The sequence below is a fragment of the Varroa destructor genome, unplaced genomic scaffold (assembly GCF_002443255.2).
Source record: "Varroa destructor unplaced genomic scaffold, Vdes_3.0 BEIS01000001.1, whole genome shotgun sequence".
Classification (NCBI taxonomy): Eukaryota; Metazoa; Arthropoda; class Arachnida; order Mesostigmata; family Varroidae; genus Varroa; species Varroa destructor.
In genome coordinates this window covers 15,733,829-15,753,217 of record NW_019211454.1, presented here as the reverse complement: position 1 = coordinate 15,753,217, position 19,389 = coordinate 15,733,829, and the positions used below count along the sequence as shown (strand labels likewise).

Genomic DNA, 19,389 nt, shown 5'->3' with positions numbered 1-19,389 from the left:
CTCCATTTTCCTTTTCCCCACCTTCAATAGTATTTTTTTTATTGCGTTCGCAGTTACCTGAGGGTTTTCTGACTGACCCACGCCCTGATCAAGCCACTTCTATTTTCTCATTTCGCTATCCACCACCCCGTAACATTGATGACCAGTCAACAAGCACTGGGCAGAACTGAGAAGTTGAAAGGCTGAACGGACTTGACGAGAGTTCGGTACTCAACGACGGAGATAAAAAGAAGCGAGAAAGCTACAGGACCAGTTGACCGATCAACAAAGGAAAACAGAATATCGGCCCTAGTCATTGAAATGACCATTTGGCGGCGCCTTGTTGATCTTGTGTTACAAGGAGCAAAAGAGTGCAAGGCTGCGCGCCTGTTTGGGATGGATTCCAAATCTGTGCTGTTTGTGGCGCTTGCGCCACCGATCGAAGACGAAAGCCTCTTACTGAACGTTTTCAACCGGCCACCGTCGCCTCTGCGGAACAGGATGTACGGGATAACCCACAAGAGCAGACAAGGATAAGCGTTCCCCATCTTAGCCCATTTCAGTGACAAGAAAGACTACTATCGAACATCAATTATGTTCAATAAAAACCATGCAGAGCAAAGTGTTTCTGCTAACGTAAAGCATATGGCAGAACCGAGCTGCATATACCGGCGCCAGTGATGCAGATCAATTAGGCTGAGGCAAAAGCCGTCAAACGATAAGACTATAGTTCCAATATAATCCAGGGAATAGTCGGTGGCTTTTTTCGAACTGAATTGGAGCTGTTTAAGCTAATACTATAATTGTTACAAAATAGAGTTGCGTCGTTTTTAGCAGTATTTAGAAAAGTCATGAAATCCAGTTAAAGATACCGAGTATACATGTGGGCGCTATAGTTTTATTTAAACTATGGCGCGCGCACGTTTTCTTTTACAAAGTCTTGCTTGTTTTCCTATCATGGCATCGCAAGATAACAGCGGCCAACATAATTGCTTTATGGGCTGACCTGAGCTCAATGTTAAAGTGCCTCCTTGACAAAAAGTGTTTAGTTGTAATAAATAACATCATAAAGAAAAAAGAAAAAAAATATATATATATATATATGTAATGTTATTTACAGATAGCGTGCGGGGTAGAATTATTGATTGACTAAGCAAAACATTAGAAACTCCTTTCTTCAAAAAGGTAGCGAAACAAAGGTAGAGAGAGAATACCGGTTTTACAACCCCTATTTTTGCGCCTATACCATTGTACGAAGCAAGTTGCAAAGTAAGCAATTTTATAATGGCCTTGGGTTGTTTAGTTGTTCCTCCTCTATAAATCGTGATTTTTCGACGTTTCATAAAGTTCCTTTATACAAGTTCTATTGTATCCAAATATATCTAATTTCATAGTACCTTTTTCCGAAATGGAAGAACCGTCTGAAATCAGTTTTACCATACAAATAATGGACCATATGGAATACGTTGTTCGTATATTTCTGATAAGCTGCTTTAAATTATTTTTCTTAAGGCAGCTTAGAAATAGGCCATACAACAACAGTCATATACGCCAATAAAAACTCGACGATAATATATAATAATAATAATAATTAAAAATAATAATAATAATCATAATAATAAATAAAAACGATAATAATAACGACAGCTAGGCGTAAACAGTCAACAAAGACTACACTAGCATTAAATATCCAGTGTGGCAATACCTACATTTCACTGCACTATTGTCACATCTAATTGAAAGCCGTCACTGGGTACAAATCAACATATATATTAATGGAATGCCAAGGGAAAACAAAAAAATTCACTGATTTTTCTATAACACATTCGTTTGATTTCCATGAAGATGTTTTAAATATTTTCGCAAAGCATGGCTTGTTGTCCCGACAAAATTGTATTGAGTACTCTTACAGGTTGTAGAAGGAAATATTCTACTATGAGGCGGAATCGAATCTACCAATTTTCCAAGCACCTGGAAAGACGTGCGTCATGATTTTTCTTGGGTCCTGTCTTATAACATGATGTGCCTATACGCGCAGCAGACAACATTGAAGCGTTGACAACGTTGAAAACATACTCGTATTGGCAACTGGGTTGGCGATTCCAGACAAGGCAACATAGGTTTTTCTTTATTTTGTCGAATAATGATAATCGTCTGCCAGTCTACAGTTTTACTACTTTGTAGGAACACTTCGCACAAAAGAAGCTCTCATCAGTCAGAGATAATCAAACTTCTGTAACAAGTGTAGATAGATACAACTAGGATCCACGATATGTAACGAAAAGTTCTCACCGATTGCGCATGTATATCTTTTCCACGTTCAGAGAGACGCCCGGAAGGTGGTTGATTCTAGAAAGTCGAGACGATTGACCTGGACAAAAACTGCTTCCTCCGCTATTCAATAATGAACTCGCTTCCGAGTACCAGAGGGGATCCACTATAACCGTAAACTCAGTTTTTCCTACAGATTTGTTACTTCCTTAGTTTTTTGCTCCCCGTTGGTTTCCTAGATTCGTTCTATAATTTTTAATGGGTTGTAACTTCCAGGGTATCTGTTATCATATTACCTCTGTTCCATGGTTGCCTTTGTCCTCTTCCCAGGTATGCTCCGGCAAGTGACAGTGGGTAATTTGACTGATTTGTAGCGCTCCAATAGCTGCGGCAGCCGAACGAAGGCGACCCCAAAAATAGGTAACAATCTTCTATAGCTGACTGCAAGGATTAGCTTGTGGAAAAACACCCAGGACCAAGAAAGAGGTGTATTTTAACAAAAACATATGGTTAACTATAAGAAGGAAGTCGAAATTTCACTTTTTTTATACGCCGAATAGTGCTCTTAAATCACGGCTAGGTACCGGAATAGTGCGTTCTACGCAATTGCGGGCCTCTTGAATTCATCGTTGGAACGACCCAATACGGGTCTGGCTAACAACAATTTAGATATAAACGAAACCATACAATAGTGCAGCGGGCAGAACAGGATTCTTGCCTTAGTGAGACCACTATAGATATCCAATAGATAAGTGCTAAGAAAAGAAGCTGTTGTTACTTCAGCGAAGGTAATTTTCTACGCAATATGTGATTATTGGAAGCTGACCATGACTGCATAAAGAAACTTATAGCAAGGCAATATACCTTTGTAATATATAATAACTACTCAGGTTAGGTCCTCTGTTTGCAAGGTTCCCTCTTCTGGGAACCTACTCGATGCCTGTAACATTCCACAAGGACTCTTAAACTGAGCGGATCTTGTATGTTGTCCCTTCAGCTACCAAGTTAAAGTGAGAATGAATCAGTATTGAAGAATATGACCGCTGGGCGAGACGTGTACGAACTGTTGTTATAGCTGTTACCAAAGGAGATTTTGAAAATGACTACTGACTCATTATTACTTCAGTGGTGATATTCAGTTTGCGGTTATATTCATTACGTACAACGCACGGTATACACATATTAACTTGCATGAAACTATAAAGGTATCACTATATGGTAATAAAATTAATTAATCGGCGACAGTTGTCTCCAGAACTTGGTTTACATTTTTATTATCCAGCCGTTGTGAAGCTATATAGAGGTGAAGAATATCACAGGAAATCAGTATACTGTATATACCAAGAGAAACATAGAAATGGGTTCGGTTGCGGCCAGTTTATGACTTGTGACTGGGTCACGTATCAAAAGAGCGCTCATCGTCGAATTCCTCACTGCCACTGTTAACTGCAGCAAGGAATTTCGGATTGCTCAAACGTAGAAAGCCCACCAATATCTAGACCAAATTTTGTCTATCCCGAAATGGCCAAATCTAATCATATGGTACTAGTACTGGCCATCCCTCCTAGTCTTCTTATATTCCCTGCTCACTTCAGCACCCATCCATTCACCCTCTCTATATCTCTACCAGCCGTTTTATTAGGTTCTTCCTCATTGTGTTCAACTAGCGTCCGCCACCCACCTGTATCTCCTTCAGCCTTGTCAGGCAGCAAACGCATACCGAAAAGACCAGCTCAGTCATCTGCCTTGGGAGCGCGAACGTTTGTGCTGTTGTTGTTGTTGATGTTGTTAAAGGCGTCTTTCCTCCTACTCAGAAGACGTTTCCTGAAGCCCAACGGTATTCCCTTACCTTACCTCGTCCATCGTCTCTTTGCGCTCCGTCTATCTTCTGTTGCACTCTTTTGCCCACCAATTCCAAAGCCAGAACCAGCCGCCTATTCGGCTTGGTCGAACGGTTGTGGCGCTCAGCAACAATCGCCTACCGGCCACTTAGTTCAGCTTCAATGTCCCCGAACCCAATTGTACATTCAGTGTACCTCCATACGTCAATCCTTGTAGCCTTGAAAACCCTACTGCATCCACAGGTGAGCGCTTAGTTCTCTTTAGGCAACCGGTTCTCCACCGGTCCTCCTCAAACCTTCACCCGTTACTACCTATTGTTCTTGTTTCGATCGGACGAAAAAAGCACCAGCGCTAGATGAACGAGATCTTGCTTCTGGCAGGTTATTTTCTTTACATCAGTACTTTTGGAGAGCACAAGACAGCGCCAGAGTTTTCAGAAGGGAGAGTTACGTTACAAGGCGACGTATAATAGAAAGATACGTGGAAAATTGCCTGTTGCTGAATGATACTATGGACCACAAACTTAAGGTTCCTGCACGCTCTGGATTATGTTCGAGGCAAGGCAAGTGAACTACTGCGCGGCCGAGTAGGATAGGTTAACGGCTGGAGGAAACGGCGTAGATGCTCCGTGTTGCGTCAGGAAACCGCGACGAGTAGGACACGCGTGTAAGCATTGGGTTCTCGTAGGCTTACCGCTATATATCCACTTTTGTTATTTTTATACCAGTTGGAGAAGCAGACAGCATAGAAAAAGAAAGGGCGATGAGAGACGAGAAAGGGGCGAGCAGTCGCTTTTATTTCTTCCGCATCTTCTACTTTGGAACTAGCGCCACCTCTATATAAATTACTTTTGTCACTCAACCTTCTTCCGCCACCCCAGTATATGTCTACCTTTCACCGTGGTAATGGCGCTGTGCACCGTTCACGTGGCTGCCTTTAGCCGATTAGATTGTCAAGTAACTTCTTTCTCTGTCCGCCCTAAGGGTAAACAGATAGCAAACCTAATGTATTGTTCTAAAGTAAATTGCTGTTTCGTAATCCTTCAACGATTAAGGTGACTTAGTTTACGGCTATCTCTTACTAGTAAGGCAATAGTCAGCTGCCTAGCAAAATATATGCGAACAATTCTAAATGCCTAATCACCTTGTGACCATTCCAAAAATGGGAAACTCTTATTCTGCCCATTCCTTATATACATCAAGCAGTTACTACGAGGCTGCAAGGCCAACGTCGAGGAAGAGAATCGACAATAACTCCTATATGGGGTGTCAAGATTTAGTTAGGGTCTCAAAGGGCTTCGAGAGTTCAGGGCAAGCTTATAAAGGACTCATTAGCTTTTTTAAGTTTTTTAGTTTTTTTTAATTTAAAGGATACGGTCTATATTAAATATATGTATTGTATTTGCAGAAGAAAAGGAAAAAAAAAAGGTGAAATTACAAGAAATATTAGCTCCCATCAAAACCGTCAAACATAGGCATATCTCCGATATAGCTAATAGATTTCCGGAAACTGTATTGGTATTCTGCTACTTTTGTTTTGATATTATTTATGCTGGACTATTGCGTAGAAGGACACGATTATGGCAAGGTTGCTCTACAGTATAACTGAAACGGCAAGAAACAGTGACAAATAACCAACGTCCAACTATTATCTTGCGGCTCTTTCGAATGATTTGCATAAATAAACATAGAGAAAAATTTTGGTTTTTAACAGCGATTGACGCGGATATATTAGGCCGTTACAAGCTAATGCGGCGAACTTTGAAACTGAATAACTTTTGAACGAACTTGGTTAAAATGACGATCTTTCATTATACGTCAGAGGCATTCGCCTTTACTTTTTATATGTTTGTTCCAGTGCTATCACGGCTTCTGGACAGCTCTATACGTATCTATTCGCGTTCTTATACGTAATTCTTTTACCATTGGCTGTTCGAAGTAAATCTACAGTGGAATATAGTCGCTCATGAGTTACCCTATTTAAGCCATGGAAAGCCCTATAATCACACGGACTTATCGGGGTGTTATGCGGATTGAAGTAAATGTTGGACATTTATTTGCTCAATCCAGGAAATAGTTGAAGTATGGTTGTAAGGTCCGGCCATGTCATGAAGTAACTAGACTACCTGCATTTGATTGCCGTACGAACAAGTCATAAACTCCTCAAGCAACTTAAGATAGCAAACTGTATCTCTTGTTGTATTTTCTATATATATTTTATTATAGCATCCAATAGTGGTAGTTGCCCGTGACGTTCGTAACCCTACGACCGAACCTACCACCGATTCGATTTTTTTTTCCAGAACGATGTAATCCTCTCGCTTAGTAGCTATCCTACTAGCGCTAGAGATTGAACCATGCCTCATCTACAGTCATCCATGTGCTCCAGGAAAACCTTTGGTGATTCCACTTTTGATTGATTGCTGATTGATGATTTGAAGTTCCACGAATTGCGCCACACGCCTCTCTAACTGACGTAAAGTCAACTCACAATGGCCTTATTTGCCATAGTTTTTGCATTTTCAGTAATTAAATTGCGACTCTGTAACACGTTTGATATGAAACACCAGCTTGGACCGACAGAGCGCCTAGATTCCAAGTTCCCCTTTCGCTGAAAGCCTTTCCGATTGCGGCGACGCTTTGCTATTCTTCGTGTCTCGACATGTGGTCACTACTCGAATTTCTGTTTTTGAGACGCCTGCGTCATTTGCCTAATTTCATTCACAACCATCTTTGTCTAATTTTTTCACCAATTTCTGGTGAACTTCCGCAGCGCTGCCATCTTCGAAAAACAGCAAAGCGGCCACTAGGAGCTGATTTCCAAGCCAATCTATTTTTCTTAAAGTAAAATCAACCGGTCTTCATTGGCAACGTTCCAGAAAACGGTAGTATTTCCTAGGGAAATTTCGTTTGATAGCGGCACGTAGTTTGCAAGTTATTCATTTTCAAAGTCTGCCGGGTTCACATGTAATAGCCTCATATACAGAATATACATTTGCACGTTAGATGTCGATAAAGCAGTATCATTAAAGCAGGACAGTGACCGGTTAACAAAAAGCGTTAGCTGTGAAGTCATTCGTACGCGTTGTTATGGCTTTCAGGTCTCCATTCGTTCCGAAACACTCAAGTCCGCGAAACTTAACGTAGGAGTTACTGTAAGCTTCTGTATAACTTTGACAAGACGTCTCTCGGCGCTCGAAAGCTAAACGTGAAGGCGGGTCAAAAAGGATTCAAACACGACACACTGAATTCTGAGTCAAACTTCAACCAGCGTCATTTCAGTAGATGAAGAAGGCAGAAGCATTCCCACGACACAGAACGAAAACAGGGAAAACTACGCTTCTGAGACTTCTCAACATTGAGCACCTATCGGGTTATGTGCAGTGAGCTGCATTTATAGAAATAATATCAAAAAACAATAATTTTATCAAATAAAAGGACTATTATACGCCATTGCATACATGTGAAATTCTCTTTCTGGTTGCAAAAAGAATATAAACTGTTCTAGAAAATGCCCCTAAACTCAGCTATAGGCTGTGTATTTTTCAACATAAACAATCAGTATCATATCAATACAAATAGACAAATTTAAATTACCCCCAAAAAGTACAATATGCAATAGATCCTGCAACGGATAGCACGCCCTAGTAAAAATTCCATACATGAGTACACTGTGTGTCAGATGAATGAAATTTGTTTGTTTCTATAATAATCTGATAGCCTGGCGTGAAATCCGTCCATCCAACATGGTGAACCCCACTCAATATGGCGGTATTTGCCAGCTATTTGCATTAGTCTGTTTTCGATGTTCGCGGTTGAAATCGACTTCTGTGTATCCGTTCGCTTAAGCTGTACATGCATTCGACTCGTCTCTATATGATATATGTATATACATCCACACAGATATGTGTATCCTATCCTTTCGTCTCTCTCTTGCTCTCTATATATGTGCCTTCTCCTGGGATAAGTGTATGGTACGTGTGTATAAATATGATGACCGACTCCGATACCGTCTGATAGGCATAGCACAAGTGGTAAGTTATGCGTGGGTGAGCTATGGGTGTCTTCTTGTCTCTGAGTCGGCATTCGTCGTTGTGTTCCGACGATGAATGCATCCTCGGCCTTTAGCTTGGTCAAACGCATCGTGAGCCGTCCATAGTACTTGCTAGTGGTCATCGCTGTGTATGACTGTCAGACTATGATAATAAAGGTCAAGCAGACGACATCGACGTTGACGATAGTAGCACCAACAGTTTGAGTCGACTAGGAAACGCATTAGGCGGCAAAACAAAATAACCTGCCATCTGCACTTCGTACAGCAGGCGCTCGCTTGTAAAGTTCCCTTAGATTTACGTGTGCGCTGTGTGGTGAAGCGCAGAACGCTCCGTAACAGCACTCCGTTCGACGTGCCAGCGCAAGCGTCGCCACGTTGATTGACAAGCAAGTCGATAACTCAAGCTAGTCAGTAAGATACTAGCAGGCGTTGGCAAAACCTTGTATCGGAACTAACCGAGCATAGAGTTCCTGGCACGAGGCGTGCTACTGACACTAAAAAGATAGGATCTTTGGAAACGTAAGAAGTAACAGGCAGCAAAACAATGGAAAAAAGTATACACGGATCGACACAACATCGGCACCGATCATTGTCAACAAACGGACAACGTTTTGAAAAAAGCGATTTTGTGGAAAAAAAACTCTGCACGACTGAACGCAATTTAACAAGCGGAAGTTATTGGGTGGGGCTTTCTGAAAGGCGCGCATATGAGAGAGGGAGCTACGTGTCCTATATTCATTCCGGACCGATCCAAACGAGCATTGCCTAGAATTCAAAGGAGATTCTATATGGGGTTCAGACAGTTCTGTGAGCACCCGAACGCTGTTTGCGGTTTATAGACAGCGAAATCGACCAGGCCTACCGCTGTTCCCATGGAAAGAGCGTCTGCTAGCAGACAGATGCCCCGTCGTAAATTAAATGTTCAAAGACTCGAGGAGGCCAGCATCGCTACGGCGACTGGGGTAAGCAAGCATTAAAGTAGCTTGAAACGACAGAATAGCTTGGAGCAGACGGCCAGCAGACGGATAGAAAAGGAGGCGATGGATTTGCGTTTGAATAGAGTCAATTTCCTTATGGAAAGCCGCGGTCCTTTGCCTGCGACCCGCGCGACCCTTAGATAGCATAGTAGCCGGAGGCCAGCTATCGTATTCATCGGTATAGCACGTTCATATTCACTACTCTCGATACGCTGTAGGTCGATCGTCAGGTCAGCACGCAGACCTACGCTATTTAGCACACGGATGTTTTAGCGTAAAGCAATATGAGATTACAGGACGCATTTATGAATGGCCGAAATTAAGGTACAATTGATGTATGGTGATTGATTTTGACGTGTGATTTACGTCTAATGCGTGTGTAGGTATGTTGGCAGTGAAAAATCGTATTTGAATTTTGTCTCCACGACAGATATGAGAAGGAACTTCGCCATTGGTTTGCTTTGCCCTGCAACTAGCGCGCAAAGAAGAATGAGATCTATTCAAACATATGATCCCACATGATATTTCATTGTGCAACAAATGCTGCTAATTCTAGAAAATTTGCAGTATCCTACACGCTAATCTTTCCCTTTTAATCTAGCAACTAGGCGTTTTGTCATCTTCGGTAATGCTTTATCGTAGTAACAACGCGAGCGAGTGAATCAATCATAGTAGCAACGGTAGTAGTTAATATCAGCATCTATACCCCTCCTAGATTTATCGACCAATTTTATATGGCTGCGATTAGAACAAGAAAGAGGAAACGGCCTGATGCTGCCGATATCGTAAATGGCGGAAGAGAAAAGTGGTTTTTCTCTGTTTTCAGCCCAACCCAGAGATAAACAAATGAATAATCTCTCTGAATCAAATTGTCTGCCACACACTGTACCTACAGAAAACAAACGACATAAAATGATACATACCTGGACATATAAATCGACAGATACGAATTGGTAAAACCAGTTATTACAATTGAATTTAGTACGATAATAACGGGCGTATCATAACTATTGATGCAAATCTCGATGTAGAACTAGTAGTAAGTGGTACGTATAGACGCTAGTAGGTACAACCTTTTCTATATAGGCCCTGGTTCGGCGCCACGTCGAGTGTCTTTAATGCCGTTATGCCCGTGTCGCTACTGCATCGTCTGCAAGGTCGAAAGAGAGTATACTAAGATCTACTCGCAACTGTAGATTTTGCCCGCTACCAGCACCCCTGTACGTGAAAGAAGCCTTCAGTATTTCAACGCTCAATGGCAGAAACGTCCACCGAATACTTTTGAGCTCTGCCGATACCAGATCTGTAGATCGGGGGGCGAAGATGAACGGATTGCCGACGGGGGCATTCGCCGGTGGCTTTGAAGGATCGAGACGAAACGGCTAGTCAAATATTCAGCATTCGCAAGCAGTTCGGCGGTAGTAGTAGCGCCATCACAAACGCCAAATGCATAAGCAAACGTATGGATAAGTTTACTTGAATCTGCATATAGCATATGTATATGCTGTAGCATCAACGGAAGTTATGGAAGTAGAGGAGCCACAGGACCTTCTGGAACACTGAAACAGCGTACGATTGGCTGATCCGATCGGGAAAAAAAACTGCAAGCTTACGATAGGATTTGATGATCCGATGAAGGTAATGGTGCTCGAATTGCGCAACGCGGCAGGTGCGCTAGCAACAACTAATACGACGGGATGCAAGAAACGATTAAGCATGAAAGGCAGTCGTTCGACTATCGAACCTGTGCTGTTTATCTTTTGCCAGTGTTTATGTCGAATTCATTTACGACATGCGTTGGTATTTATGTATATAAGGACAGCGCAGGTTGTGTCCTATGGCGTATGCGCTTTCTGCCGCGGTTCCATTATTTTTTGAAAACTAAAGAGCTTCGCTAGTGTAAGGTAGACAATACTGAACGAAAGCAAGCTATATGCAGTGTCTGCCAGTCGTTGGAAATTGGTTAAATCGTAGCTGACGTTTCCGATACAATCTCCTGATTCCGTGTCGTCTGATAGCAAACAAGGCCACGGTTGTACCATTTGTGGTCGGCAAAGCATGTGACGCGTCGTGTTACTTTAGTAGAATTCTATTCTTAGCAGATCTCTTTACAAAGGACAGCAGTCAGAGTTTGCTCCCTCCAGTAAAACCGAAATGAGAGTTTGTTCTCATTGAATGAAAGTAGGAGCGAGTTCCGACTCATTAGACACCAAACAGATGGCTATCATAAACACTGATTGAAATTCAGCAAAGGAACACAATGGTCAGCCCGTTGCGTCGCGCACTTTCTTCGTTACAATGACGTTAGGTCTAAGGTTTGACTTAGTTTCAGATACATCGATACATCTGTGTGCGATTTCAAGTTCGCGGTACTGATACCATTACCGTAAATGATCGCTGTTTCATCTCTGTGGATCGTAGATTTTTCAACCTCAATTCCTGACAGGAAAGAAGTCAAGAAAATAAGACTATCCGCAAGCAGAGTGCGGGGTCAGTGCACACGGTGCCTGACTGACTCGAGTTAGCGACTCGAGCTTTGTTAGACGCGAGGATAATACTCCTGATATCTGTTGCTTTGATGGTGCTACTATTGGTCAGTTGTTAGTATTTTGTAATTAGTAAAGCGATAATAAATAAAGCGGAGAACCGGCGTAAAGCGTCGTTGCACCCGGCCGTGCGTGCACCGCCCTCATCGTACGGAAATACAAGTGATTTGCAGTAAACTCAGTTAGTGCCGTTCCGTTAAATTCCGCTCCTGCATAGGTTCAAAGCAAATATCGTAGTCTGTGTTCACAGTTTGCAGCTGGTCGATGACCAAATCTCATTATGGCGCTGTTCCATCTGCCCTGTTATGTCCTTCCGTTACGACGCGGCCTTTTCCCCGTAACAATTCTACCCCCCAAAACGTCAAGACGAACATAAAGTCACCGGCCACTTTCGCCAAATCTGTTGGATGCTTTAGACATGACTTCTCTTCTTTGAAGTGACTAGTGAAGGAAAAAAAGAAAAATGCGAAAGCGGTGAGCTCTAGCCCTAGTAAGCTGGTCGCTTAACGAATAGCAGTTGTTTCTTTGTCAGTCGTTTCAGCCATATGGCACCCTCTGCAGTTGACAAGGCAATAGCAACCGGTGTTACTGCTGCGGTTGCTATTGAATGCAAAGGCTGGAAAGTCTAACGTCATCGACAACCAGCTCATAGGTGTGATGGCGTTCAAAAAAGGACGGTCCGCGTAGCCGCCGTTGTTAAGTCGCTAAGTACCGTCGAACTTTTTTGCGCCTGTTAGCATTCGCAGTAGTCGATTTTCGTGGCTATCTTTCCGAGTTCAGCTTTTCAGTAGAAGCCAAGACAGATAGCCCTTAGTGGATGCATTTGTGTCGGCTGACCAAGGAGGGTGTCATGAAGGCTGGGAAAGTGGTAAAGTTACGAGAAAACTGTAAGCTCAGCGATTACGATTAAGGCTGACGTAAATTTTAGCCCAGTTAAAGGAGAGCGGTGTGATATTATCGCCTGACTATTACCATTAAAGAAACTGACTATAACTGTTTCTATTTTGCAGTTTTCGAAAAAAGAGACTAATAGTAACTAGTACTAGCAAGTGAATTTTACCTGTACCTATAAGGCCCATAGGTCGTCTTCACTCGCCCCCCTTTGTCTTCAGTATTCCTCTAAATTGCAGGCCTGTCTGCCTGTTCGCATACTGTGAACTCTCTGTAGATGGTATATTGGCCTTATCTTCCGCGCAATAGTGAAACCAAGGATAACTGCGACGACAACTTGTTGCTATCCGTTACCACTGCAAGCGTTGTACTCGCCCATCATTTCGATGAAAAAGAAAAACTGCGGTAGTATATTGTAACTGCAGTATCTCTGAGTCACGTAATCATTGTCGTCAAGCGATGGAGAAGGACGCGGGAGCTAAGGAATTGCCAGTGAGACAACAGTGTTCCCGTAGAAATGTGAAGCAAATCCGGTAGTTTTACGTTCGTTTCGGTTTGCATCCGATGATTGCCGTGGCCGTTAGAGCGCCTACCAACCTCTAGCCTCATGCCTGTCTAGCGTTTTGTCACGGAATCATTCAATTTGTCGGAGAATACTAGCTGCATCCTCTACTTTTTGTTGTTCGAAAACTGCGTCGTCTGAAGAAAAGAACAGGGAGGAGGGGAGGAAGAAGAAAACGAATTTATTATTTAAATCACGCTGATTGCAATCAGTACATTTCCCGCGTGCTCTGCGCCCCTTGGGGCCCCCGCCTATATCAGGAGCCAAAGTCAGCTAAAGCCGGCAGCGGTTACAGTCTCTTACCGACTTCGAAACCACCCCCAATCCACAAATCGAGGGACTAGAAAGACCCAACCGACTGAGGGATGGAACTGAAAATGGGAAACGCACGCTAGAGCAAGCGAAAGAAACTACTCGTAGTGGTAGTAGTTAAAGCAAAGGTTGACTGGGTGAAAACAACGTGGCTGCTTAAGTGTGCTGGAAGTTTCACTAAGCCAGTAAATGTGGGATAGGATGCGAGAAGCCCAAAGTGAAATAAAGTGGGACTGCTTTTGTTGGGTTATTGCTGGTGGCTGAAACGCGATGGCAGTCAAGGCAGTGGCGACATAGCCAGAGGCGACGCCGGGAGCTGCCTTCTCTTCATTGCTTCCTTTTGCTGCTTGTCTAGCTAGACCTTTCCGTTTACAGCGTAGAAGACGCCCCTTTTAGCCTAACCTCGTCTGCGGAGTAGCTCGACTCCGACTACGGAAGTCTGAAGTATAATCTAAACTCTCGTCTTCAGTTAGGAGTGGGCCTAGTACTAGCAGCGAGAGACCAAAAATGGAACCAAAGGAAAAGCTAACCAAGGCTGCGTTGAATTCCGCTCCAGACGCGCTGCTTCCTAACTAGTAGGGACTGCGGCCGCCAGCAATTCCCAATCTTGAGAAGTCGAACAGGCTAAACAGCCAATTCGTTTGCTTCAATAATTCGAACGTCCGTAGAAGGCGAACAGAAAAAAGCTGTTGTTAGCATTTCCAGTTCCTTTCAGTGGCAATTGACTTCTTTCTTGCTTGCAGCGAGCGATAAGAAAGAACACGATAGAAAGTAAGTAAAGCTATGTCTCACCAAGTGGCAGAGGTCTACAGTGAGATCAGCAGCGGCTAACGTACAGGAGCGAATAATAAGCAGCACAAGATGAATGGATAGCGCGCGGACGAATTGCTTCGAAACCTCTGTATTCAGCTTGTACTTCTCACGAACGGACCCGTAGCGTTCGGCGGCACCGCGTTGATACTGCGTCTGCCAGCTTGCCTCAACTAGATCTGCCTTTAACCGGGTTTCCGCCTCGTCCTCGAAAACACTCATGTGTGCTCCTTCCTCTCCATCAGAAGTCGTCCTGCTTTTCTCGGTTCTCTTAGTTTCCGTGTGTTGTTTTGGGTATTTCTTTTTTCTGCTTCTTCTTCGAAAATCTTCCGGGATAAAGTTGGTTCCGTCTGAATAACAAACAGAACTGACACATCGATATTAGGTAATAGGGTAACCGACTTCTCAACGTAGCAGGCTGGTCGAAGTCGTGCCGGCAGATGCTGAACACGATTTTACTATCTGTGTTAGGCTTCACGACCATCACCCGACCTAGTCGAAGGCAACACCAGCAGTGCCCAGAAAGAATCCTGACGACCAGTTACATTATAAAATACATAGACAGAGAAACAGAAAGTTCAAAATAGAAAAGGACTGCTAGAAAGAGTTTTTCTTTTGACTTATAATAAACCTTGTTTCGATCAAACCTTGATCCGGTCTATTCGGTCAGCCACTTTCTTGCTGGTCTTTTACGATACTTCTTATTTAGTCTGCCCCGTTTGCCCTGGCAGCACTACTGCACTGTCTTCCATTTGAGCGGGCTGCCTACACGTCTAGTGGTCGCTTTATCGATGGGACCTTGAAGAGACCCACACGGTGCCGGATGTTTGCGTAGGAGACAATACGTATTGACAACTATATTCGCCTAGGGACATGGTTCGCCTCGTTCCAAGAGTTCAACATAGAGTTCCGCCAGTCGCTGAGTTGACAGACTGGTCTGAATGAGTGAGCGCTAGCGTTCACTCACCACCCGCCGAAAGCAGTCCCAAGATTAAACGTATTTCGCAACAGACGAGGGGCTGGAAGTAAACTAGCGAGACACAGAGAGAGCGCGTGCAATATCGAGAAAACCTTAGCGAGCATGATTAACGGCTAGAAGGCCTAACAAGAAGCCTAGGTCTGTTAGTACTCCATTTGATGAAGAAGTGCAAGTTGGTACAGTGCAGCAGGACTTCAATCTCGATTTTAGAAACACTACAACGTTACCACCGCTACAGCCCCGCGACACGAAACTTTCCCTACAACCGGCGTGAGAGTGCAGACCTCGCATCTCGCGTTCCGCCTGTTGCAGAAAGGGAATTACCGTAGATGCATGCTAAATTCCCCTTTCCATCCCTGGCCTTCAGTTACCCCTACTTTCTAAACCGAGAAAAAAATGCAAGAGCTGTAGAAGAAGTTTTCGGTTAATTAGTAAGCACCACTCTGTTAGGAACGGCTTAGGGCCGGAAGCGGGGAATTAACTCGCCTCTCCGCTGTTGGTAACACTAGTACTATTATAAGTAGCTTCGCAGGAAGCCCCATCGCGTTGCCTGTCAACGCATGAGCTTGTCGTCCGCATCTCTATCCTTCTGACAAGCGGACAACTAAAAAGAACTCGAAACGAGTTCGGGGGGGGGGGGGGAGCTTCGCATACAAAACAAAAACCCAAGTCAGCCTATATACCAAGCGGATATAGGTGGAATTTGATTAAGCTCTATGAATTACTCATAACCTCAATCTTCCAATGAAGCTCGTATTATTTTTCATATTATCAATCTCTCGTTCAGCAAAAGTGTGCTGAGTATTTCTCAATCTTTGTCTTATATTATACGTTTGTTCTTGCTAAAGCTGCTGCTTATTAGCTGCAGTTTTAGCAAGAACCCTCTGTTTCTCGCATCTATCCACCGCTGTATCTAGTGAATAGGCTTTTTATTAGTAACATGCTCGTAATTTCTGTAAAGTGAGGAGTACAAAAGTAAGCATAGAAGCTCTGACTGGAATAAACAAGGAGGAATAAAATTATGGTAGGATTACCACGAGAGCGAGATAGGTTAAAAAAGGGGCTCGCGGCCCAATATCTCTATATAGTCTTATACAATACAGCAAAGCAAGGAACCAGCTGAGATTATACATTGTTCAATGTCCAACTAGACAGGGTTTTCGAGCATCGCGCGAATGTTATGTGATAATGACCCAAAAAAAAAACTAAATTTTATGCAGAAATCATATCTTTCTAGACAATTGACCGTAAATGGGTACGTCTATATGCAGCACGCATAAAAATAACACGTCTCCTTGGTTGTAACAGGTCGTTGGCGTTTTATGCATTATGAAAAAGTTAAGGCTAATTCCTCACCGTAACCTAGCAACGAGTAGGTACTGTATGCGCATTGCACACAAATATTCATTTGTATGCATCTCCACCTTCTATTCCGTTCCGTGTCGTCTTTCCCAATTTAGGAAGGGCGGTATGCTGGCTAATAACGCACTCGGCATCGCGGGGGGCCTGTTAATGGGCTTAGCAAAGCCTTGCTCTTCGTTCGAGTTGCTCATCCTCGGTCGCCTCGTGATCGGTTTCAACTGTGGACTCAATACGGCCCTCGTGCCAATGTACCTGCTGGAGATAAGTCCGTTGCCCCTACGCGGCGGACTCGGGACTGTTAGTCAGGTGGGAGTCACTGTAGGCATGTTGCTGTCACAGATACTCGGCCTGCCTGTCATTCTAGGCACGAAGGACGGATGGCCCTATCTATTAGGTGAGTAGTGAGGAGCCAATAAAAGTAGTAGTAATAGGTTAAACTAGAAGGAAAAAGCACAAGGCAAGAAAGACTTGCATAGGACAAAAAACTATTATAGTTAAGGATAAAACGCATCCATGGTACACGTCAAATGGTGAAGGCGTGAAGCGGTGCCGTGACATCACAGGCAGCTGCGTGTGTAACACAATCTAGTGAAGGTGGATTAGAGCGATCTAGGCTGAGAATCTCGGAGGGTCTGTTAGGTCGGCTCCTGCAAAACTGCAAAGCGTAGCAGTCTTCATCTATTTCCACGTATTTGTCTTCAGTCGTTACGAGTTATTAGCTAATTTATTTAGACAGCCCACTGTCCCATCGTTCGCAATCCGTTTTGCAACATTGGAACCTTTTCCCTGTATGCTTTTTCTACTCGAGTGTGTATAACGTCCCTTGCAGACCTCTGTCCCCTGCCAGAGTATTTCCAACTGTCATTGTCCGACTACCTGTCCACTGCACTATCTATTGGGGTGAAAGAATACTAGGCGGGTTAGCTGAAACCAATTGAACACATATACATTTATACAAGGTGAAGTAGAAGCCTGTTGAGGGTTTGCAAGTGTCACACCAAGAATTCACACAAAAGTTCTCATGCTACACCTCGTTAGGTAGCAGCAGATTAGCAAACGATTGCAATAAAAAGCCAACTTATTTATAGACGACTCTCCAAATATGAGGTGACCCTTGCCCGACTAGATATGTATATATATCCAGCTACTACCTAATAATATAATAATTATAACTGTATTCTGCCAGCAATTGCCGTTGTACCGGCAGTACTGCAATTGGCATTATTACCGTTGTGTCCCGAGAGTCCACGGTTTCTCTTATTCACGCGCAACCAGGAACGAGCTGCCCGAGAGGCATTAGAAAAGTTGCGTTGCACTCCGCTTATCGAAGAGGATATAGAAGAGATGCGCGCTGAAGACATGCAGGAGCATCGCGAAACACACGTAAGTTTCCAACCTTTTAGGCTGTTTCACCTTTTTTTCTTAACAGTTTCTATAAACTCTATGTAGGCCAGATGTTTATTCGAAGAAATACGGGGAAGCTTAAAACGCAGACTTGCAGTAATGAAAAATCTAAAGAAAAGGTAAACTTTTTATTAGGGTAAAAAAATTGCTATAATACATGCTACTGAAATCAAACAATTTTGCTGACTTTAGCAAATATTTTACCTCTACATAAGTCTATTTTGCTTGCTCCCATTGTATATAAATTAGTCTAGTCTAGAAGGCGCTATTGTGCTTTATATAGATGTCAAATTTTACTGTTGTAGTTGCTTAGAAATTGCAACTCTATCAAAAGCCATCCAGCATGAGGTAGGATCTCAGCCTTCCAAATGCTAGCAGGGCAATCATGATTTAAAGGTTCAAAAAGTGGAATAAGCGAATCATATATTTGAGTCAAGGCACGAAAACTAGCCAACCTCAAGCATAATTTTCATTTTAATATCACCTTACTCTATCCAATGGTATCATCGATATTAAGACAAAACTTGAGTAACGATCTTCTGAGCTGCGACCTCTCATTTTCAATGTTGTGAACATTTTCGATGGGCCGATAACGGCTGGCGCCCACCATTTAAAGTTATCCAGGACTGCCCAAAGCTGGACCTTTCGTTTCAGGCCCTTTCAGATCCGCAGAACTGAACCTCCTATTTCAGACCTGTTACGGCCGTTAAAAATGATTCGTTTTAGGCTATGGCAGTAAAGTGCGTAAAATGAACAATACCAGTTGTGTCGGCCAGTGCGTACCACAGAGTTAGACGGCAATTGCATAGTTACGACAGACGTAACAGAGGGCAACGAGATCACCGGCTCTATAAATTATCAGTTATGAAGCTCCAGCTCTTGACGAGGGCCGCGGCGTAGGCGTTTTGCAGCAGACGCAATCACATCGGCCTTCAGCCTTCAAGCTCTTTTCGGGTTTTGGTCATAGTGTGGGGCGTAGACATAGCAGGGCATAGTTGAGGACACGAACAATAACCAAGCTGAGATTAGGTCAGCGAGCTAAATGCCTTGCGTGCGCGGAACAAACTTGAGTACGGGATTCACGTACATTATGCGCATATAGTTACAAGAAAAAGGTCGTTTAAGGAAGATGACAACAAGAACGTAGTGCTTATGCAAGATATAGAAGATCTCAAAGCGATAGTCCTTTTCAGGGGCGAAGGATTGGCTCGTGAGCCACTACTACTACCACCATTAACGAAAGGAGCGAGAGCCTGTAAAGCGACGAGAATGAAAGATAGAAAAAGAAAGCTTGAGGTTAGGAATATCAGCAGCACCCAAATGTTTTTGAGAAATACAGTCCATAGAGTTAGCGATGCAGTAAACGGTACTATTACCGTAATATACAGATAGTTGCGGGAA

At 43.3% G+C, this 19,389-nt stretch overlaps 1 protein-coding gene across 13 annotated transcripts in view; it reads left to right on the top strand.

Annotated features, from left to right (window-relative positions):
• Glut1 (Glucose transporter 1) overlaps positions 1 to 19,389 on the top strand; it is a 280,015-nt gene that overhangs the window by 220,517 nt on the left and 40,109 nt on the right. For all 13 annotated transcript variants that reach the window (XM_086986424.1, XM_022817452.2, XM_086986437.1 and 10 more), the window contains 2 exons: positions 16,683 to 16,978; positions 17,771 to 17,967. In XM_086986424.1, coding sequence (XP_086842550.1) covers positions 16,683 to 16,978; positions 17,771 to 17,967 — 493 coding nt within the window. The remainder of the gene's footprint in view (positions 1 to 16,682; positions 16,979 to 17,770; positions 17,968 to 19,389) is intronic.